Source organism: Misgurnus anguillicaudatus, chromosome 22 (assembly GCF_027580225.2).
Source record: "Misgurnus anguillicaudatus chromosome 22, ASM2758022v2, whole genome shotgun sequence".
NCBI lineage: Eukaryota > Metazoa > Chordata > Actinopteri > Cypriniformes > Cobitidae > Misgurnus > Misgurnus anguillicaudatus.
In genome coordinates, this window is record NC_073358.2 from 25748684 (window position 1) to 25773150 (window position 24467).

The window sequence follows — 24467 nt, forward strand, 5'->3', positions numbered from 1 at the left end:
GTGGAATTTTCCATCTTTAATGTTAACTATTAGTATTAGTTACACACATTGAATTCCTTCCCAAAACATTTAATACACTTAATTCATTCCTGTTTGTCACAGTGATGATGTCAGATCTGCAAATATAATAGCAGACGAAGACGTCGTGGAATGCCTTGTTATTGATCGAGAGTAAGCTTCATTCGTGATATCATCACATTCATTACTAATGTACGTGTGATGTTTTAACTCACTGTCAATAATAATCGTTTCTTTACCAGAACGTTCAGTCAGACTGTTGGGACGTTTGATGAGCTGAAGAAGTACCTTCAAAGTTATGTTGACAATTTGTCACGTGATGATAAGAAAAGAAATGCCAAGTAAGTGCTGGCTGTTTACTTCTTGTGTAATTATAATATACCTACATTTTGACCTCAACAGAATGACCCAATTTTTTTTGGGTCATTTGTTTTTTGCCAAATCAAACAGTGATCATTGTTAATCCTCGCTAATTCTTTTAGGAGGTCAGGAAGCAGCACCCCATCCACCCCACCAGTGTCACATGATATGATAGAGCTGAAGGAGACAGAAACCAGCTTTGCATCTGCTATACCTTTCGGCAGCCTGGAGCTTATTGCCACGCTGGGAGTGGGGGGCTTTGGCAGGGTTGAATTGGTAAGAATCTCAAGCACTGTCAGAATAAATGGTCAAAATATGTACCACAGCTGTCACTGTCTGGACCTAAAGAGTTAATATTAGTGCCTTAAAAGGTATATCGATACCAAATGTATACATATCTGTACCTAATGGACCTTTTTAAAGTGTACGGCCCTGTTGACCAATTTTTCCAACAGTGTAACATATAACACATTTCCCCTTTATCATGTAACAAATAGTAAAAAAAATCTTAACTTGAATAATATCAGCAATAATGATGCCAGATTTCCTCTAGGTAAAAGTGAGGAATGAGAATGTGACATTCGCTCTGAAATGCATCAAGAAGCGGCACATCGTAGATAACAGACAGGAAGAACACATTTACTCCGAGAGGAAGATTTTGCTTGAGACGAACTCTCCATTCATTGTTAAGTATGTATGAAAAGCACTTTACAATGTCAAACTAAAACCTCAGCTAACATTGTTTATATTATACATCTATTCATTCAGTGTTCTCATTTATCAACAGAAAGTGCATACGCTCGAAAAAAAAATGGGGCCTGGGTTGTTTCAGGCCATGATTGAGTAAAATATGGACAAACACAACATTTGATTTAAATTACTTGTCCATAAAATGTCCATATTTGACCCAACCATGGTATAAAACAACCCAGATATTTGGGTTGAAACAACTTAGGTTAACTTTAACCCAACAATTGGGATTGTCCTTGTTTTACCCAACAATGGATTGAAATAACCCACCATTTGGGTGCAGATTTGGTTTGAACACTGGGGAGGAGGTGTATGAAGAACAATGCTTGTTGTTTCAACCCATAGTTGGGTCAGACATGGACAAACCCAACTGTTGCGTTATAAATAACCTTACTGTATGCGGTGTTGTTGTTACCCAACTATGTGTTAAAACAACCCAGGATTTAGGTTTGAATAACACAGCATTTGAGTTGAAATTAACCCAATTTGTCCATATTTGACCCAACTAGGGCTGTGACAATTATGAAATTTGGCTGACGGTTAATTGTTTAATAAATTGTGATGATTATGGTGATTAATTGCCTTATTGTATTGACATTTATTTCTTAAACATTTTTTTTTCTTTGTTCATGAAATAATTTTCACATAATGTTGTGATTATTTAAATTAAATATTTTGCAAGGTTTACCTGGCAGTGAATATTAATATACATATTTAAAAGTGTCTCTTTTATACAGGCACTTCAGCTCCCCCTTGTGTTTTTATAGAGATGTGCAATCATTGCGGTGATCTGAAATCATCGCGATGAGGTCAAACAATCGCGATGAGACGATTATTTAATCATTGTGATAGCCCTAGACTGAACTATGGGTTAAAACAACCCAACATTTTTAAAAGAGTATATGATGTTACTATTAAAGGGCCATTTCACCGATAGGAACATTAATCTTTATGGAAAGTGAGTCATATTTGTAGTCAAAATGTAACATAAATGTAGAATTGTGTGCCTATTTGACCGAGAAAAGACAAAATGTGACTTTAGAGCACATTTGTATGAAAAACTACAACTCCCATTATGCACCACAATGCACAGCACTGCAAGCCACTCCCATTAATCGGAACACGGCTCAGATATGATATTGTGTACATAAATGCCATGTTAGTAAAACAAAGAAAATAGCCATCACCACTGTGTCTGACAGACACCAATCATGACTTACTTTTAAACGTGATGTTACATTGTGGTACACACAATAACACTCTGACCTGGTGTGTAGCAAAGTCTTATTCAAACAGTAACGTGCGGTTTCAGATCCGCAGTACAAATGCCTTTTCAAGTAGTTAAAAAAGGGTATGCATTTTAAATGTTTATTTAGTTTTACCAATTTTCTTTTTGTCTCTTGTTTACTGTAATTACATCTGTGTAATATCAGCCTCACTGCTCTCACAATATAGACATATAAAACACCGCTCAGATATGCTATTGTGTATATAAATGCCATCTTAGTATAACAAAGAAAATTGAAACACTCACTTTAGTTAGACGTCCGTTTACCCCTACATCCTCCACACAAACGTGTCCCCTGCACAATATCTCCACAGACGCGCTGCCTCAGCTCTTGGAGCTTGTGCTCTTAAACCGAAACACGTCTTTGAAATAAGCACGCGCCCAGAAACATTAACAAAACAAACGTTCATATCCTTATCTGATCCAGAAATCTTAAACCGAAAGCACACAGCGCGAGTCTGTCCAAGCTCATATACTCCGCAGCGCGTTTGCTCGTCGAAGCCGAAGCAAACGCGTATTTGAAATAAACATGTCCAAACGCGCTCAAAGTTGCCTCGAAACCTTCACCAAACGAACGTCCATGTCCTTATCTGATGCAGAAATGTTATAAAGAAGCCACACAGCGAGAGAACAGGCAAGCTTCTCTACGCAGCAGAGGCCGATGGTTGCGGTGTCTTCACCCGGCTCCTCTACCCAGCCGACGCCCAGGCTCCGGCTTCTCCTCGGGCTTCTGTTCCTCCATCTGCCTGAGCGCTTTGCTGTATTGTGGCTCATAAAGGTGCAATGAACAGCGGATTAGAGCATCGCGCTTGCGAAATCACCCTCTTCTATATTATATTGATTAACTTCCACTGTTATTGTAACATGAAGTCTGACTCGCTCCACAACTTCTGTTTAGCTTAGCTTAGCATAAAGATGGCGGCTGATCGTTTTTTCCCGTCTGTGTTCGTATATTTTCGTAAGTCCCACCCACTGATCTGTAATTGGTCTGAAGCGTGAGTGGGTCCCACCCATAGCCCCTACCTTGGAAAAATGAGGAATGAGTGTCTGTAGTCTTTCACACTCAATAGAGATACAGGATTTCCTTCTTTCAATGACGCAAAATGACGATTTTTACATCATTGAAAGAAGGAAGTGCCTCACTGAAATCAGTATTTCTCCCCTCTCAGGGGAAACTGAGGGAATGATGCACGACCATTCAAAAACATGACTGGGGTTCTAACGGTACAAAGCTTAATGCAAATGGGTGAAGTTTCCCTTTAAGTACTGTATAAATATTGTAAGGGTGTTGTACTTGCACGTTTTCATCATTGGGTGGGCTGTGATTTTGCTTCCAGAATGTATTGCACTTTCAAAGACAACAAGTATGTGTACATGCTGTTGGAGGCTTGCCTTGGTGGAGAGATCTGGAGCCTTCTCAGAGACAGGTTGGCTTTCCATAGAATAATTTCAGCTGATTTTACACTGGTTTTGATGCTTAAAAACATCTCTATACTCAAAAAAGGTACAAAAGTTGACACTACCCTACTGGAAAATCCAGCTAAGACCAGCATAAGGTTTTAGCTGGTCTCCAGCTTGGTTTTAGCTGGTTTTGCTGGTGTAGCAAGCTGGTCTAGCTGTGTTTTGGTCAAGTTTTAAGCTGGTCTAGCTGGACTTAGCTGGTGTGGCTGGAAGACCAGCTGGCCCACCAGCATGACCAGCTTTGTCAGGCTGGGAGGACCAGCATAAACCACCTTAAACCAGCTAAAACCAGCTACCAGCTTATGCTGGTCTTAGCTGGATTTTTCAGTAGGGTAAGATGGTACCTTTTAAAATGTTCCTAATATGCACCATTTTACCAGTATGTACCTCTCATAGCGCTTTTCCATTGCATAGTACCTCACGGGTTGGGTCAGTTTAGGTTACTTTTGGGGTTTTTTCCACTGGGTATAGCACAGTATGTAATACCCAGTACCCTTTTTAGTACCACCTCATTTGGGGTTCAAAGCACGCTGAGCTGATACTAAAACGTGATTTGAAAACACTGTAGATCACTGAGAGAATCGTCACTACCAGCTGCATTGCTAAACACAATATTAGCTTTACCTTCATGCTAGCTTGCGCTGTCTCGAGCAAAACTGTTGTCATCTGTGCTTTGTTGTAAGTTCCCAAACTCCCTTTTAGCGGTGAAAAACATCCACATGCAGAGAATCAGGAACACCATACCAGTGTTTTCCTTGCAGTTTGTGGCGGCACATCCCTAACGCGCATGTTGTTTGCATGGCATTTAGCGGAGCGCGTCAACTGACAGCACGGGTCTTTGTACAGAAACTGTCATGTTAGACAGAGGTATAGTGATAAATGCGATGTGCAAACATCTATTTGTGGTGGTCAATCTTGATTTTGTGACGGGCTGACAAATAAATTAATGTATGGGAAACACTGCATTCCAACGATGTGTGCTCGCTCCCACTTTTTGTATGATGTCACAGCAGTAGGCGGCGCAAATTTACGACACGCCTATAATCCCTCCCACTCTGAAGTAGTAGTAAACTCAATGGAACCAAGCCAAAGTATAAGGTGAGCTAAGACAACCTGACTCGTCGGGTACTATGCAATGAAAAAGCGCCATAAAGTACCATTGTGTACCTTTACTTTTTGAAATGGTACTGCCCCAGTAAGAACTAAGACCAGCTGTGCTGATTACCAACATATGTTTTATTTTGGACACTGGTTTCCAGCATGGAATGCTAGTGTGTGGGTGTTGTGAACCATGCTTTTCTCACTCTCAGTACATAAATATTTTAAATCCAGGGGAAGTTTTGATGAGTACACTGCCAAGTTCTGTGTGGGCTGCGTAACAGAGGCCTTTGACTATCTTCATAACAATGGAATCATATACAGAGACCTAAAACCAGAGAATCTGATGCTGGATGCGGAAGGATACGTCAAACTGGTAAACAAACTCACATATTTGGTGCATATTTGGCTGTATCATTGCAATGCAGCAATATGAATCTAAAGAATATTTTTTTCAGGTGGATTTTGGCTTTGCAAAGAAGCTGAAGTGTGGCCAGAAGACTTGGACTTTCTGTGGGACTCCAGAGTATGTTGCTCCTGAGATCATTCTCAATAGAGGTCATGGCCTCAGTGTGGACTTCTGGTCTCTTGGAATCTTGATATTTGAACTTCTCACCGGAAGGTTTGGATCAATTTTGTTCTCTGTGTGGTGAAATAAACTTCTTGAGGAATTTCATAATACATTTGCGTAGATGCATATGGTCATCAGTTCAAAAAGTTACTCTAGTGGATTTTGAATATGTGTTTGTTCTTATTGTTTCCCAAGCCCCCCTTTCACTGGCTCAGATCAGATGATTATATACACATTCATACTTAAAGGAATAGAGAAGATGGATTTTCCTAAAAAGATTACCAAAAGGCCAGGTGATCTTATACGAAAGCTGTGCAGGTATGGTTACCCATTATCACCCTGTATTTTGTATTATTTACATACAGTATGTCACAAAAGTGAGTACACCCCTCACATTTCAGCAAATATTTTAGTGTATCTTTTCAAGGGACAATACTAAAATTTTAAAAACTAGTAATTTAATTTCGATAGTATTGACCCTGCCCGTGAAAACTCAGCTTAAAGGAATATTCCATTTTCTTAAAAGAAAAATCCAGATAATTTACTCACCACCATGTCATCCAAAACGTTGATGTCTTTCTTTGTTCAGTTGAGAAGAAATTATGTTTTTTGAGGAAAACATTGCAGGATTTTTCTCATTTTAATGGACTTTAATAGACACCAACAATTAACACTTAACTCAACACGTAACAGTTTTTTTCAACGGAGTTTCAAAGGAATATAAACGATCCCAAACGAGGCATAAGGGTCTTATCTAGCAAAACGATTGTCATTTTTGACAAGAAAAATAACAAATATACACTTTTAAAGCACAACTTCTCGTCTAGATCCGGTCGAGCGCGACCTAACGTAAATGCGTAGTGACGTAGGGAGGTCACATGCTACATATATAAAACGCACATTTGCGGACCATTGTAAACAATAAACTGACACAAAGACATTAATTAGTATCAGTTGACATACAACAACGTAGGAATGGTCCTCATCCTCAACACTTGTAAACACTGGGGCGGAGTTTCGCGTTCGTCTTCTGTGACCTCTTGACGTCATGACGTATTGCGTGGGGTCACGCTGATGCATCACGACCGGATCTGGACGAGAAGTTGTGCTTTAAAAGTGTATATTTGTTATTTTTATTGTCAAAAATGACAATCGTTTTGCTAGATAAGACCCTTATGCCTCGTTTGGGATCGTTTATAGTCCTTTGAAACTCCGTTGAAAAAAACTGTTACGTGTTGAGTTAAGTGTTAATTGTTGGTATCTATTAAAGTCCATTAAAATGAGAAAAATCCTGCAATGTTTTCCTCAAAAAACATAATTACTTCTCGACTGAACAAAGAAAGACATCAACATTTTGGATGACATGGTGGTGAGTAAATTATCTGGATTTTTCTTTTAAGAAAATGGAATATCCCTTTAAGTTATTTTTTTGTGATGTACTGTTATCTTCACAAAATCATCCTACATAATTCTGCGAGTCCATGTCAAGGTTGGAAATGAAAGTGAAATCAATGAGTCAATTTTCTGATGCTCCTAATCTCATTTGATTTTGAGGTTTTAGGCTGGATTTCACAAGCAGGGTCACATATTTGTACACTGCAAAACATTACTTTCATACTTAGTATTTTTGTCTTGTTTTCACAAAATATCAAAAAAATCTTAAATTAAGTATTTTCTTGATGAGCAAAATGACCTAGGAAAATAAGTCTTATTTTTAGACAAAAATATAAAATGTAAGCAAATTTGTTCTTAAAACAAACAAACAATTCTGCCAATGGAATAAGAAAAAAATCTGTGTTTATGAAAAAAAGTAAACATATTTCAGGAGAGATTTTCTTATTCCATTTATTTTGCTTGTTTTAAGCACTAACTCATCTAAAAGTTTATATTTTTTGTCTAAAAACTAGACTTATTTTCTTAGGTCATTTTGCTCATCAAGAAAATACATCTTAATTTAAGAATTTTTGGATATTTTTGCTGAAGACAGGACAAAACTACTAAGTAGGAAAGTCATTTTTTTGCAGTGTAATATATTGTAAAATGAATAAATATTTTTCTGTTGATTTTATATAATAAAGGCAAAACCCTTCGGAGCGAGTGGGCAATATGAAGAACGGAATAAGAGATATTAAAAAACACAGGTAAGTGTACAACAGTCTGACAAACACAAGTAATGTTGGTTAAACAATAACTTTTTAGCGTAGTTTTATAGATGGTAGAGTTTCTATGGAGGCTCTGCACCTGCATTCTGTTTAGACGGACTTTAAAATGCTTACAGCTGAACAAATTTGAGAGACCGACCGCAGCTGGTCCATGCTGTTGACTTACACGTTATTGTCTTGTCGGTTTGATTTCTCTTTAATTGTAGCCAAACCAAAGTCTGTTTCTAATTTTTATAAACATCTCTCTTTCTGTACATACTCTAAACAACAAAGATGTTTACAGCTTGAAATTATTTCTAGGAGGTCTTTCAAACTTATATTTTAGCTTTTCCAGTAGACTATGTCTGGTCTTATATTGAGGCTGACTAGGTGGTTTCATTCTGAGAAACTCTAACATTTTAACACTCTAAAAATGGCTGTTTTTTTTTTTACCCATAATGGGTAAATATTGGACAGAACACATGCTGGGTTAAACAAAACCCAATGTTGGGTTGATGTTATGCAACCATGGGGTATAATAACCCAGCAGTTGGTTGGGTTAAAACAACCCAGCATTGGGTTTTATACATATTTTTATACATATTCTGTTACTTGTATGCTACATAATTCTGCCCATGTATTTTTGTGAATGCCAGCTTACACATTGGTAACTATTTTACTGCAAAGTCAAATGCAAAACACAAGTTCATGATTACTGTCCGCGAGTGCAAAATCTTAACACTCAATTTATGATTTTCACTTTGAGGCTATGAGTGGAAATTTTAGCGTACGAGTAGAAATATATTGATTTAGCAAGTCCTCAAATTTACTCTGGAAAAATGACTTTCTTACTTTGCCTTGTTTTTAGTACAAATATCTAAAAATTCTTAAATCAAGATGCATCTTCTTGATGTGCAAAATAAGGCTAGTTTTTTAACAACAAAAAAAAAAGAAATTTAAAGCTGCAGTCCGGCACTTATTTGGGTTTAAAAATATCCACACAAAAAAAAACATTTTTGAGAAAATACATAACCTGCCAGTGTTCAAAACTATCTGCTTGCCTTAGCTCGATTCAAAACGATAAGCTTGTATTAATGATTTCAATTCCAGTGGTACTGGTGGATTTCTGCTGGAAATTCGAGCAAGTGTTTGCGACATTACGTCATTTCTGCACACATAATGAAGGAGACCCGGCCAGTAGGTTTGCGTGTGAGGATGATGGAGGTGGATATTTATAGCCTTTTCTCATAGCACTTGGTGAACATCTGCAGTGCTTAGTTATATAAAAAGCTGTTTTCAGATGCCCATCGACTGACTGGTACGCTTCTGTTTTTAGTAACGTTAATGTTTTAATGCGTGAGTTTCTGTAAACGCTTATAAACTGACTGACATCGCGTCAAGTGCAAACAACAGCGCAATGTATGGAATCATATTACAGCACACACTTAAAATATCCTGTAGTGCATCCTTACTATCAAGATAACATAATAGCGAATGTAGTACCGTGTCTACTGCACGACATGTAAGTTAGAGAAATACACGCCACGTGAGTAACACGTCCTCGTTTGTAAACAATACATACGGACGCGTGTAACTTATAACTTATTACCCGCGTGATGTGTAATAAGAATATTATGTGACAGCAAATATAAATGAAAATAAATGACTTACTTCAGGAATATCATCTTCCTCCAGTCGATCTTCCATTGATCTGTAAAGTTTCGCACTGGGATAAAGTATCTAACTAAGATGAAAGCTTCTTTACTTTTCCTCATTGTCCAGACATAACTGAAGATCTTACTCACGTGTGTATATAAAGTTTATCATCCAAATACGCAGTGTTTAGTATTTTAAATTGGATAAAAAAGTCAGATAATGAAGTTAGCCAGGATGACAGTATCCACAGGTGATTGACAGATTCTCCTCAATACATTATGTTCATGCGCATTGTTTCGTGCCGATGTACAACCCACTTAAAGTTGATTATTCCGCGAAAAGCTGCAATTGCAGATCTCGAACAGAGATTGTGACAAAGAGGAAAAAGGCCGGACTGCAGCTTTAAGTTAATTTGTGCTTAAAAAAGCAAACACAATTGCCAATGGGTTAAGCAATTTTTTCTAGATTTTTTTCTTGAATTAAGTGTTTAAGACAAAAGTTTCTTTCTTTCTGCCAGATTTATTTTTTGGTTGTTTAATGCACAAATTCACTTAAATTTGATATTTTTTGTTTAAAAACTAGAATTATTTTCTTAGGTTATTTTGCTCATCAAGAAAATGCAGTTTAGAAATTAAAGGTCGCGTTCTTTCTGTGTTTTTGAAGGTTTGATTGTGTTTACAGTGCGCAATATAACATGTGTTCATATTTCACGTGTTAAAAACGTGGTATTTTTACACAATTGACTTATCTGTATAGCGCTGTTTTCACTGTCCTCAAAGCAGGCTGATGTCTTCCTTGTTCTATGAAGTCCCTCCTTCAGAAATACGTATCGAGTTCTGATTGTGTTGCTTTTTAAGTGTGTTGTGATGCGATAGCAGCTCAGCTTGCCGTTAGCTTAGCTGGTGACTGACGTATTCCTGTGGGCTGAGTTTAGTCAAAAAACTGTTCTAGTGACGTCATTAAAGCAGGAAGTAGAGGGCTGTAGTCCAAACCGGCCGTTCACTGTAGGCTTTAACTCATTCACCGCCATTGACGAGTTATCTCGTCATTTATGAGTTCATATTTAACTAATAAATATGCCTTTTTAGACGAATTTCAAAGTGAAAGTGTAATACCGCTTTTATCCACCAGATGGCGCCAAATCGAATTTATCAAAAACGGAAGTTAAAAAGAGTTAATGATTTTTTTTTAACTGCCTTTATGTTTGATAGTCATTCGGAGTCTGATCTCTAACATAAATTCCTTTACAAAAACGCAATTTTTTAAGCTTTTTGCTCAAAATGTTGTATTTTTGAAGATAAATATCCATATTTCAGTGGTTAAATTAAGTAGAAAAAGTAAATATATAATGAAACGTTTTTTCCCCATTTTGTTTGTTTGTTTGTTTGTTTATTGTTTGTTTGAAAGCAGAGGGTCTGTTCTTTCATTTGATATAATTTGTATGTTTATATATTTATAGAAAATGATTTTTCCTGCAAGGAATTTTGTGAAAATTTTGTTAAAATCACAAAAATGCAGGTGGGCAACTTTTCTCAAAAAGGCTGGCGGTGAATGAGTTAAAAAGCGAATTCTGTTAAAGAAAATATATCGCCTGGCAGTGAACTTTGACCTTTATCACTTTACAGGTATTATTTATGCTATTATAGCAACATTACACACTAACTAGGGTTTAAAAAATGAGTTTAGAAAGAACGTGACCTTTAATACAAGTTTAAGATACTTGAACTTAAATCAAGACAAAAATACTAAAAAAAGAAAGAAAGTAAGTATTTTTTGCAGTGTACATGCTCTCAACTTTTTCTACAGATTTACCTTCATAGACTTGACAGAGGATGTTTACTTTTGTTTGTTTTAACTTTTTTTGTAGATGGTTTACAGGATTTAGTTGGGGTGGTCTGAAATCCAGAAATCTGATATCACCTCTTAAAAGAGAGGTAAGCCAGAGACACAAGTGCTTAAAAGAACAAATAATTTAATAAAGTAATTAAAAACAATTGGATTAAAATATGACATAAATCAAAACAATTCTCAAATATCTGAGAGCTCAACTTCTACTCTCATTCTCCAGGTGAAGGGACCAACTGACCACAGTTACTTTGACAATTATCCTCCCGATGATGAAATTCCTCCAGATGAAATGTCTGGTTGGGACATGGACTTCTGAGTGACCCCTCTATGCACCTCATGTTGTGTGTGTTTTCAAACAGTGTGAGCTGCTACACAAATCCTCTCTGCCATTTCCCTTCTCCAACGTGTCTGCCTCGCTTACAAGGAACCTCAGATCCCGAACAAACACAATCAGTTCATGTGCTGAAACAAAAGACTCATTGACTAAAATCTGCTGTTGTGCTGAAGTGGGAGTCATAGCAGAGGAGGAGAAATATAAGAAAGAAATTGTTTCATCATTATGTCACAGTGTTTAGATGAAAAGCTGTACATTGCGATAAACATGTCATACATTACATTTCTCTGTGTTTGTCCGAAACTTTACCGCAGGTTTGGACTGCAATAGGACTGTTTGTGAGAATGATGTAGAGGCGGCATCATAGAGGACAGTGTGAAACCATTGGTAATATTTACCTAAAGATGTGGAGAATATTTTGTGGTCTGGCAGGATGGTGAGATGTGCTGTGTTGCTGATGTAATCTATTTGAACACCAGAAGGTAATAACCACCTGTGAATGCCAATGATGAGGTTTCAGAGGTTAACCTCAAAGAGTGACTTGCAATGCACTTTGTGCAGTTCAAGCAGAGTTGTGTGAAATGTTGTATTTTTAGTGACTTTTCCTGGAGCTTGTGAGGTTCACGGTGGCCTCACATCTGCACCTGAGCCAAATACACTTTTAGAAATAAAGGTGCTTAAAAGGTTCTTTACAGCGATGCAATGGAATAACTTTTTTTTTGGTTCCTCAAAGAACCATTCTGTCAAAGTTTCTTTAAAGAACCATTTCTAAATACATTTTTATAATCTGAAGAACCTTTTTCACCTTAAAGAACCTTTTGTGAAGCAGAAAGGTTCTTCAGATGTTAAAGGCACTTTAAAGAACCATTTAGACAGAAAAGGTTCTTCTATTGCATCGTGAAGCACTTTTGTTTTTAAAGGAAAACCACAGTTTTCAATATAATTTTTTGCTTTGTTCTTGCCTAGACTTGGACAAGTTGATGCATACCTATCTTTTTTAATGCATGCACTTAATCTTTGTACAGCGCGTCATGAATGTGTTAGCATTTAGTCTAGCCCCATTCATTCCTTAGGATCCAAACAGGGATGAATTTAGAAGCCACCAAACACTTCCATGTTTTCCCTATTTAAAGACTGTTACATGAGTAGTTACATGGGTAAGTATGGTGGCACAAAATAAAACGTGCCGATTTTGGCGGAAGAGCACTTACGGCGGTTTCACACTGCAAGCGGCGCATGTTTTTTCAACGCCAATGTTAACAAGTTAGAGCATGCTCACCGCATGCGTGAACAGCGCATGCTCGCATAGCAGGAGTGTCGCTGAACAGCTGTCCTGCGATCGTTTCACCATCTGCTCTATTTTTGCTGTGGTGCTTACGCTCAATTAAAGTGACAGTGCATTGTTTATGGTTTAAATGCTCGTAGATTGACGCGAAAAAGTGTCATTTTACCATTAAATCAGTTCCTCCAGAAAAACGTGATTATGCGATTCAAGTCATAATCAGCCAAAGTTCGCATATTTATGCAGGGGGGGCGCATTTTTTCAAATATGCCACACTTTCAACGTTTCCCGCTTGCAAAATATGCGGGGCTTGCATGATTTCATAATCTCCGCATTTTTGTAGCAAACAGTCACATATATCTTAGCACAAAGTTGAACAATTTTGCATTTACTTCACAGAAGCGCAGCCATGTCCCCTGTTGCTATGGGAACGTTATGAAGTCAGGTAATTACGTGACGTGAACATCATTGAAAAGCTGCAAACCCCGATCGCAGTTTTTCCAAGTTCACGCAATTTCATTGCATAAAATTGCGTAAATATTTCGCATATTCCATTGCATTTTTATGAAAACGTGCCGCAAGATCAAGAATTTTTGCTTGCAACAATCACAAAAAACTCCACATTTTTCTGGAAGGACTGTAAAATCATGAATGTAATGCGAAGTGTGTTTTTAACAGTCATGACTTTGGGGAATTTAAAGCAACACTAAAGAGTTTTTGCTCTTTGCTCCCCCTACAGGTTGGAAGCGGAATTGTCCATTACAACTGTCGTAAATAATTTAGCCTACTCCAGAAAAGCTGGCTCTGATTGGATTGTAGGTCTGCCGTAAAGCAAGTTTTTGTAGTTTTCACTCGAACTACAGGACCACGACCCAACGGTTGGAAACTTCTTTAGTGCGGTTTGGCCAATAGAGGGCTGCAAAGCGAATGTGAAAGTGCCGTTCACCCTGTTTTGAGTGGGTGAACAAACCTCTTTGGTGTTGCTTTAAAAGAAAGCAATGAAATATTTAAAAACACAAGACTGCGCTGTCATTCATTCTCTGCCCAGCACTAAATGAATCCTCATCTATCTTAACTCCAGAGAAACAGATACATCTATAAATCTAAATCTTATACTGTTGAAAGGAAACACGATCTATTGCTTCATGCTGTCAATCACTGAGTGAAATATTTTATTTTATCGTAAACTTCAGAGAATCAGATTTAATAATGTGCCATGGAGTTTTATGTCTATAATTGTGTATTGTGTCTATGTCTCTCATTACACGGACCAGAACAGCAGGAAAACAATGTGGATTAAACGAATCAGAATTACATAAATTACACTGACCGTCAAAAAGCGTCTTGAAGAGGTTTTGCTCATAAATGCATGTAAAATAAAGTAATGTGAACTTGAGATTGTTATACTGTTATTAAACTGCACAGTATGTGCTGCAAACTCTCAGCCAGTGTGAAACCACAATGGCCACGCGCGGCAAATGCTCTTCTCACGCGCTGCTCACACTACGCATACGCAATGCTCACGTTTGCGGTGTGAAACCGGCGTTAGTTTGCAGCAAGTTTGGTGGCTTCTGAATTCATCCCTGTTTGGATCCTGGGGAATGAGTGGGGCTACACTGTGAAGGAAGGTTCCGTAGAAATTACAGTGTTATTGCAGCTGGGTTGCTGGTAACTTACCATAGATTTAAATTTATGTTATTTACTGGCAAGAGTTTGTTCAAAGTTGAATGAATTTTGAATATTGGCAGGTCTTTGTCTTTACAGAGTGAAACTATACAATAGCAGCCTCATGCAAAGCATTCTGGGAACCAGAAATCATCATCAACCTTTTTCTGTTTTTTGCTTCAGATTTTTTCCCCAGAGTGTTTGGCTTAATGCTGTTTTTTTGGTTTTGCTCTGTAAAGACAAAGACTTGTGAGTGTTTGATGTTCATTTAGCTTTGAACAAAATGTTGCCAGTGAATGGCATAGATTTAAATCTACTGTGGGTTACCGGGAACCCAGCTGCAATTTCTACGGAATTTTTTTGCAGTGTAGGCTAAATGCTGACACATTCACGATGCGCTGTGCAGGGATGGAGTGTACGCGTTGGGGAAGGATAGGGATGTATTAATTATTCTAAGTTGAGGTAAGAACATAGTAAAATATTGAAAAATGGTGGTGTTTTCCTTTAAGAGTATGTTTTGCTGATGTAATGCTTGACCCTGGTGGTTATTTTTATTCTCCTTATAAACAAGATTTTTTTGTTGTTTTGATGTGAGAATTATTTGATGTCATCTTAAAGAATATTTTAGATAGTCATTAAGTGTTACAGTAGCCTAGTGTACATATTACATTCAGAACAAATCGACCTAAAACTTTATCGTTTGTGATTATCGAATTCACTTTCATTTTTGTTGTGACCAGTTTTGTAGCTCAGAGGATTTTGCACACCATTTGTAAATGAGAAAATCTATTAAACAACATGTGATAACTTTCCAAAAACCATCGACCTATTTCCATGAAACAACAGTCTCTATATTATTTTTGATTACATAATGTGTTCTGCTCTACAGCCAGAGGGTTAAGGGTTCAATCCATTAACACTTGATAAATACACATGGCTACATGACTGTTAAAACTATACAACTTTATTGAGTTTCTCTTGGTCTGTCAAAATGGAGCCCTTTAGTTAGTGAGATGGGTTACAATAAGCATTCTCACTAATTTGACAAACGATCGATTCTTGTGCACCGCTGTCTAACCTTTGTGCAGCAAAGCTCTGAATGTATATTTAATGAAGCTTCACAAAAATAACAAGGTACAGAATGCAACATACAGAAAATAAATAAATGCTTTTAAAGGTCATTTCCATATACAAATATAATTTCTTATGAAGCTTATCGTACAAGCACATCCTTTCACCTACAGAAGAACATTTACAAAACACACAGTGTGTTGGAAGCCATCCAAAAATATATATTACACAAATGCTAAAGGAGTGCTTTACATACTGTATGTCTTTGGGATTCATGGTGTGTTATATATTAATAGGTTACTTTTTTAATGTTTACATTTCGCTATTGTCCAAATGTTGAATTTTGAAGAAATTCGCCACCAAATTTTTAAACAAGCAGCTGATTGATATTTTTGACGACATTTTTAGAAAAACAGTACAAATGTGTACATAATATATTAGAAAGGTGAAAACTCACATTTATATCCAAAATAAATCAATGCAGTAAAGATGTTTTGCCCAAATAAGTAAACATGACACTGCTGTTTCATTTATGCAATCTGAATACTGAATATTTTTATCAAAAAACTTTTTTAAATGTGGTATAAAGGAATTGCGTAATAAGACAAAGGCTAAATAATCTTCATACTTACTTACTGTAACAAATTGTGTTAGTATTTAAAACATGATTGTTTTTCCGATCTGCAGAACATATCAAACAATACTTACTCCTGAAATTATTTTGAATATCTGGCTGTGAGCTATCAGAACTGCCGAAAATGTGTAACCTGGTTGAAATAGTGGTTGAAACATAATGTGAATAATTGACAGATTGTTTCTATTTGCTACAATGGCAACACCATGAATTCAACTGAGCTGTAAGGATGCAACCTTCAGACAAAAGTATCTGTATCATATATATTAAACATATTTACAAATGCAAGATAAATCCATAATGTGTATAAAATAAGATGTAACGATATGAGCTTTGTGCATCTTTTGAAGAAAATAAATATTTTCTCATTTATGAAGATTGTAGACATTCAAAACACCCAGATATTAAACACTGTTTTAAGTGTAATGTGGACAGTATGCATTTTATGTAACATAATCATTTTAATATAGTCCGAGTTGATTTTTTTTCCAAAGGTAACAAACGCCTTTTCTTTCTTTCCAAGTCCACTTTGACCACATTTGGTCTTTGCAGTAAAGTATACCTCTGTATAGCAGCCATAGAATACAGACACTGAGAGTCAATCAATGCCCCTGTAGCAAAAATATAGCTATAATATTGTGAGATTATACAAACTGTACAGAATCGGATTCATGATCAATCAACGAATGTTTGTCCCATGCGTGAGAGTCAAACATCGAAAGTCTCTTTGTAGGTTCATGAATCTCAGTTGATCATGCTAAGAGTAACAAATTCCTTCTGGGAAAGCACATCGGTCCGCACAACCAGAGACTTCTTCAAGGTTTGCGATACGAATATCTTCAGTCCGCTACTGGCATGTAGGCTTTCTTCCAGTGCAAAAATTAGAAATGAGCTTAGCTGGTTGAGCTGGGACAAAACCAAATAGTTTACCGACAGGCACACGAGTCCACTGTCATGTTGGGGTAGACCTTGAGGACCACGTTCTTGTCTTCATCAAAGAAGAGGATGCTGAGGGGAGACATCTTCTCGGGCACACAGCAGGGCTCTGGGATGCCGGAGACCACGCCCACTGCTCGCACGATGCTCTGAATGGTTGCATGGTTTGAAGGTTTCAAAGACTGTGAGGATTAAAAAAATGTCATTGGTGAGCTACATCTGGAACCTGAACCAGCTAAAACTATAAGCAAATATACTGTATGCACATTAACCATATGGTAACTGTCCTTGAGGTATTAAAAGGTTTAAAGTTAGACACACTCCTGTAAAATTTCAAATTGTTATTAGTCAACGACAGGTACCTACCTATTCATTTATTCAAGTATTTTAAAGGGGACATTTCACAAGACTTCTTTAAGATGTCAAATAAATCTTTGGTGTACCCAGAGTACAAATATAAAGTTTTAGCCCAAAATACCATATAGATAATTTATTATAGCATGTTAAAATTGCCACTTTGTAGGTGTGAGCACTTTGGGTGTGTCATTTCAAATGCAAATGGCTCTATATCTGCACTAAATGGCAGTGCCGTGGTTGGATACTGCAGATTAAGGGGCAGTATTATCCCCTTCTGACATCACAAGGGGACCCCAATTACAATGACCTATTTTTTCACATGCTTGCAGAGAATGGTTTTCCAAAACTAAGTTATTGGGTTGATCTTTTTCACATTTTCTAGGTTGATAGAAGCACTGGGGACCCAATTATAGCACTTAAACATGGAAAAAGTCAGATGATATGTCCTCTTTAAAAAAAACACACAAGCATTAAATGAATTTGCAAATCTGGTTTGATTGAAGAAACAGGAAGCTGTCCACCAACATAAATCTTATATAAAGAATATAAAACAAGGGGGTCTTTGTTTTCCATGATCAGCTTTACCGCAGAGACCAAAACTGCTACATCAAAAACAACAAGTGTTTTTCTTCCTGAATCAGACCATATGTTTCCTTACTTTGAATGCACAGAAAATACCACAGAAGAAAAACAACTGGTAGAGAGGCAGTTCACCTAATAACACATGCTCTCAAAGTGAGAACATATGCTGTGATTAGGTGAAAATATTTTAGTGACATTTCTTTATGGTGTTTTGGAGACCTGACAGGCAGGTTTTATTATAAACAATGACAGTGTATAGTTAATGGTATCTGAAAGAACTGCTCTGCAGTCTTTAGGATAACATAGTATGATTTACAAAGTTGATTTCATCGGCTGCCACTTGGTGGCACTGACATTTCCATTCACTTAAATTATCCCGAGCTGTCACTGGGGTGGTATCCTTCCAAAAACTTCACTATTGCACATAAAAACTTCATATTAGTACCTCAGAGATACATAATGGTACCAAAGAGTGCATATTTGTACCTTAAATCTACAAATCAGTACCTCAAAGGTACATATTGGTAGAAAATGCATAGACATCCGTACCTAAATGGTACTATTAGGATCTTTTTAAAGGTTACTGCCCAAGTGACAGCTAGGGACAATTTTTTTGAGCATTTTTGTCTGACAGTGTACATCTATTCTGCCTCTATCTTCACGAATCTGATTATCTAATTTTAAATTGACTGCATTAAACCCAAGACAAACGTTGCAAGAATGCACAAAAATATTGGTATTTATTTTTTTGGTATGATATTTTACATACCAAACTTAAAACTAGCAATCCAACTTAACCCCTTTTGAATTAAAGGGACACTCCACTTTTTTTTAAAAAATATGCTCATTTTCCAGCTCCCCTAGGGTTAAACATTTGATTTTTACCGTTTTGAAATCCACTCAGGCGGATCTCCGGGTCTGGCGCTACCACTTTTAGCATAGCTTAGCATAATCCATTGAATCTGATTAGACCATTAGCATCACGCTAAAAAAATAAACAAGGAGTTTTTCCTATTTAAAACTTGACTCTTCTGTAGTTACATCCTGTACTAAGGCCAACGAAAATTAAAAGCTGCGATTTTCTAGGCAGATATGGCTAGGAATACTCTCAAATGGGCGTAATAATCAAGGACTTTGTTGATGTAACATGGCTGCAGCAGGCGTAGTGATATTACGCACTGCCCAAAAATAGTCCCCTGCTATTGAAAGTAACCAAGGGGAATATTTTCGGGCAGTGCGTAATATCATTTCACCTGCTGCAGCCATGTTACGGCAGCAAAGTCCTTGATTATTACGCAAGTTTGAGAGTATAGTTCCTAGACATATCTGCCTAGAAAATCGCAGCTTTTAATTTTCTGTCTGTCTTAGTACACAATGTAACTACAGAAGAGTCAAGTTTTAAATTGGAAAAATATAGAAAATCTTTGGTTATTTTTTAGCACGATGCCAATGGTCCAATCAGATTCAATGGATTGTGGTAAGCTATGCTAGTGCCAGACCCGGAGATCAGCCGAATGGATTCCAAAATGGCAAGAATCAAATGTTTAACTCTAGGGGAACTGGAAAACTAGCGTATTTTCACAAAAAGTGGAATGTCCCTTTAAAGCTCTGCATATATTTGTTAAACTGCCTTTGTGTGTATCCAAAACACCAAACGTAGGTAACATACCTTCGCCATGGGGAACTGACAGGACCCCGAGCAGTAGTATGCATCAAAAGACTTTGGGGAGATAATCCACTCGCTCCAGCCAATATCTGCGAAATCGACCTTTAAATATCTTCGAGCACAGTTTTTAGGTTCATTCCACTGCTTCTTGCGTGCTTTCTTTATGGTCTGCTCATCAAACTGCAGCAGTGGATTCTTGTGCCTTGGGTTCTTGCGAGGCTTCTTACGAGGGCGCTTGACTGGCTTGCTCTCCATCGGATCAAACGGGCTGGCCTCATCCCAGGTAGGTACCTCATAAGGGTACTCAGGGCCTGGAAGCTCGTTGTTCTGCAGCGGCAGTAGGACGTTGGCGGACCGCCTGGTCCGATGTTGCGAGGAGGTGCTGCGGTTATGAGCTTCAAGCAAATGAAGGTTAGGCACCAATCTGCGTTTGTGTCTCTGGAGGGTGGACACGACGCTCTCGGGTTCGGAGATAGCGGAGTCGTTGGCGTAGACCAGAATGTAGGGAGACCTATCCGACAAGAGTTTCTTCAGTGGTTGTCGTCCTTTCGAGTCAATGTCGATGCCTATGAGAAGCTGGTCGTGATGTTTGGCTTGGTTGACTACGCGAGTTACGTCTTTCCACTGCCATGATATAAAGTCCCGGTGCATTGTGGAAATGTTAATGGAAAAATGGCCGATCGTTCTGGTGGTGTTATCCACAATGCTGAAAGTCCAGACATCGAGGTGAATGTGACCTTGTCGCCTGAGATTATGGTGAGCACAGCTCTTAGACTTTGCGCATCGGTGGCTGCTGTTCTGTAGGTCACCGATGTAGTAGTGTAGTGTTGCTGAAAGAACGTCCTCGGATTTGGTGAGGGAAGTGAGGTTAAAGATTTGTAGCTGCTTGTTGTTGATTGTGCCTAATGGGAGAAACACAATTTGAAGAAAAACATCACACATTATTCCACATTTACTATAATATAGGGTTGACATACGTTATTTCTACAGTTTACTATAAATACTATACTATTTTTATGTGTTTGTGCTTAGCATTTTTGAAAACTAAAAAAAATTGGCTATTTAACTGAAACCAACAGTGAGCTTACATTCGAACTGGCGATGTGTTTACTCCGAGCTCGAGCACTAAAACAACAATTGTTTTTTTAATGTTTTATCGTTTTTCAGCTGAGGAAAAATCGCTCTTAAAAAAAATCTCACCGTTTTCGTTATAACTGTGAGGTGAGCTGTGCTATTTTCTTACGTTTAATTTTAAAGCCACAGCTGACAAAATAGCAATATCAGATTTGAACACAAGGGGGAGGTATTTGTGCAGTATGACTCATCCAAATGTGTTGGAATGGGGACAAGAAGCGCACTTCACACAAGTGAAGAAGATATTTAGGCTATGTCTACTTTATTCCAGCGATTAAGGTGTATTTTTACACCCAACCTAAAGATGACCATAAGTGAATTATTCTAGATCCACAATATCACGAGCGAGTATCGAGAGCGCTGAATCGACTCGTGACATTTGTGGATAAACGCAAACGACCATTTTAGATTTTAAATGACCACAAAAACGTCTAAAGGGCTTTTGCTCTGTCTATGAAACGTTGCAGGACAAGCTGTTCATCTCGAGCTGTTGTATAAGGGCAATTAACTAGCCTATGCGATTTCTCAACAGGTGTATTTGCGCAACCTGTGCGAAACTAAAGCTGCCCTACAATGGCAAAATACCTTAACTACCTAGAGTGTGGAACTAGAAAAAAATCATTTTAATTGTGACTTTCTAGTTACTTTTAGTTGTCAGTTATTTGTTATTTTTCAAAAAAAAAAAAACGACATTGACTAGGCATTATCCATATATTAAGACATTATCCACATGATAAAGTACGTCTTGCGTCTTGTCCAAAAATAAATAAATAAACTTTTTTTCTTTACAAAATACTGCTTTTTGCATTTGTATAGGCAGAATAGATATGACCTAAACATTTTGATTTACGCATTCGGCGGATACATTTTATCCGCGTGTTCCCTAAGAATCCAACTACAACACACTTTGCATTTCTAATGAAATGATCCACACATTAGGCAAAACAGGAAAGAAAATGTAAGGTGGAATAGACATACCTGAATGCGCTTTAAAGCTGCGTACAGTGTTGCCATCTTTCAGAGGGAATCCCGCACTGTTGTATTTGGCGTACAGCATCTGCATGTGCTCTGAAAGCGTGTCCTGCTCCGTTTTCTTCACATGCTGTTTGTCCTCCAGTTTATGTCCAAATTCTGCGTCTTTTGAGAAGCCCACGAAGGATGTCTTAAGCACAGCGCAGTGTCCACAGCAAAAATAACCCCATCCCAACAGGAGGACAAACAGTCGTTGACAGCGATCCATGCTTGAGGTGCGGGACTGTTTAGGTTGAGTTGCATGCGCTCCTAAACGCTCGCCTCTTGAGAGGAATAGCATCACCTGGACGCTGTTACCCCCCAGAAATAAGGCAATTAAACAACGTGACAGTTTAGTGTAGTCCAAAATGTCCAAAAGAGTTTCCAAAGACTGATGCAGCAAATATTACGGGGATAAATGTTCCGTGTTAATCGGTGCAGATGTAGTCCTTAAGGTTAAACTTGATTCTGTCGCAGCGATGCTTTACGCAGCCAATCGTGCCTCTCCTCCGCTTTCATTGAAGGTAAAGCTTGTTGCGCTAGTAATATATAGGGCTTATGGGAGCAGTGGGATAATCTTCACACGACAGCGCACAGAAGAGGAGGAGTACAAGAGGAAAGCGTGCGTGCGTGCGCGCGATTGAAAGAGAAAGAGAGAGCGCGCAGGAGTATACGGTTTTTTAAATTATAAACACTTTCATTGCATTTGAACACATTTTTATTGTCAGCAGTCAAACACTATTACAGTATAGTAAATGTGACGATTAAAAAAAAATCCACATTAATAAAATTAAATAAATATAAAAATGAATACAATGAAGTTAAATATTTATATAAATAACTGTAAAATAAATAATAAGAAAAATACACCGAAACAAATGCACTTAATCATTACGTCTTGAACGCGCACAGATGTCTCTGTCATTTGGGACTGTTTTATATCGACAGAGGTCCGTAAAACGTCTCTCAGCAAAGCTGTGTGTCTGGGATGACGCGCTGAATGACATGACTTATGTGGAGCATTAAAGGCTCTCAGTTCCATTTAATTGAGTTCAATGGCAATGAGCAGACACATCCTGCGCAGCGGAGTCTCATCCGGATGCTGTACCACGTCCCCTCCGCACACCAAACTTCAAAATCCTCTGTCACGGATCATTGAGAAGGAAGTGATTGAACCCTCTCCTCACCCCTAGACATCTGATGCCACTGGAGTTCTTTTCAAGAGAGACATTTTCTTCAGATCAGTCCAAGGTCTGGTTCTCTCAACAGTCTGCTTTATTCCCCATACACTACTTTGGTCCACTTTAGGATAGAAACCAATGTTTGTTCCCTCATATATTTCACGAGCACATCTGCTAGTCTGATTTGTAGGTGTTTGAATGAGCTGTGCCGTCGTGAGGGACCAGAGTGGGCAGTTGCATCGCACTGCCACTCAGCCACATGAATGGAGATCGCGGTCTGTTAAGTTAAACAGTTGTAAATGTGGGTGAATTGCCACCCACCTCTTGAGCTCTTCCCGGTGGTTAAACCGAAACTTTCTGTAGGTATATACATTATAAATCCTTTTTACTGTCAGATTGATTGTCCTCTAAAAATCTGTATTGCAGACAATTGGGAGTCTCAGTTGACTGGGCAGAACAAATGAGGTGTTTGTGACTGTGTTATTCATTCATGATCTCAGTTATCAAATGTCATCCTTTGATTTCCAAGAAAAAATTAATGCTACATACCAAAGCACTATATTAAAAGTAAAGGTGCTTCACGATGCCATAGAAGAACATTTTCTACGGTGCATCACTTTGAGGCTCCCCAAATAAAATTTATGACACAAAAATTCCAAAACTTAAAATTTGAATTAAACAAAATATATAAAATTATTAATTGTAGTGCTGTTCGTTAACAGCCTCATTTTTCTGACATTTACAGAATTCATTATAAATTAATTATTTTTTTTATGTTATTAAACTGGGGGCCCCCTGCCCTGACACCATCTCAGGGCCCCCAGTTTGAGAGCCACTGCTCTAAAGAACCTTAAAGGGATAGTTCACCCAAAAATGAAAATTCTGTTATCATTTACTTACCCTCATGTTGTTACAAACCTGTATAAATTTCTTTGTTGTGATGAACACAAAGGAAGATATTTTGAGAAATGTTTGTAACCAAACCATTCATGGACCCCATTCACTTCCTACTATGGAAGTGAATGGGTTTCACTAATGGTTTGGTTACAAAGATTTCTTAAAATATCTTCCTTTGTGTTCATCACAACAAAGAAATTTATACAGGTTTGTAACAACATGAGATTGAGTAAATCATAAAAGAATTTTCATTTTTGTGTGAACTATCCCTTTAAAAGTATATTTTTAAGAATACAGTCACACACTGTAAAAAATGTCTGTAGAAATTACAGTATTAATGGGTATTACTGGCAACTAGCTGCCAGTAACTTACTGTAGATTTTACATTTATGTTATTTACTGACAACAGTTTGTTCAAAGTTAAATGGACATGAAACATTTTCAGTCTTTATCTTTTACAGTAAGTTACTGGCAACCAGCTGCATAATTACAGCAAATTTTTTACAGTGCATGAATACAAAAGGGT

At 37.7% G+C, this 24467-nt stretch overlaps 2 protein-coding genes across 2 annotated transcripts in view; one reads left to right on the forward strand and one right to left on the reverse strand.

Annotated features, from left to right (window-relative positions):
* prkg2 (protein kinase cGMP-dependent 2) overlaps nt 1-11805 on the forward strand; it is a 33377-nt gene extending 21572 nt beyond the window's left edge. Inside the window, exons 9-19 of the mRNA XM_055199910.2 lie at nt 103-171; nt 261-359; nt 501-654; nt 932-1068; nt 3754-3843; nt 5210-5351; nt 5434-5597; nt 5742-5864; nt 7625-7687; nt 11211-11277; nt 11412-11805. Of these exons, the coding sequence (XP_055055885.1) occupies nt 103-171; nt 261-359; nt 501-654; nt 932-1068; nt 3754-3843; nt 5210-5351; nt 5434-5597; nt 5742-5864; nt 7625-7687; nt 11211-11277; nt 11412-11507 (1204 nt within the window). The 3' untranslated portion in view covers nt 11508-11805. The remainder of the gene's footprint in view (nt 1-102; nt 172-260; nt 360-500; nt 655-931; nt 1069-3753; nt 3844-5209; nt 5352-5433; nt 5598-5741; nt 5865-7624; nt 7688-11210; nt 11278-11411) is intronic.
* A 3613-nt stretch (nt 11806-15418) lies between these two features.
* Nucleotides 15419-22491, reverse strand: bmp3 (bone morphogenetic protein 3). The gene is made up of 3 exons (XM_055199908.2): nt 21831-22491; nt 19722-20620; nt 15419-17295 (listed from the first exon to the last, which is right to left on the reverse strand). Exons 1-3 carry the CDS (start codon nt 22162-22164, stop codon nt 17104-17106), a joined length of 1425 nt encoding a protein of 474 aa, XP_055055883.1. The 5' UTR covers nt 22165-22491; the 3' UTR covers nt 15419-17103.
* Between the last annotated feature and the right edge of the window lie 1976 nt (nt 22492-24467).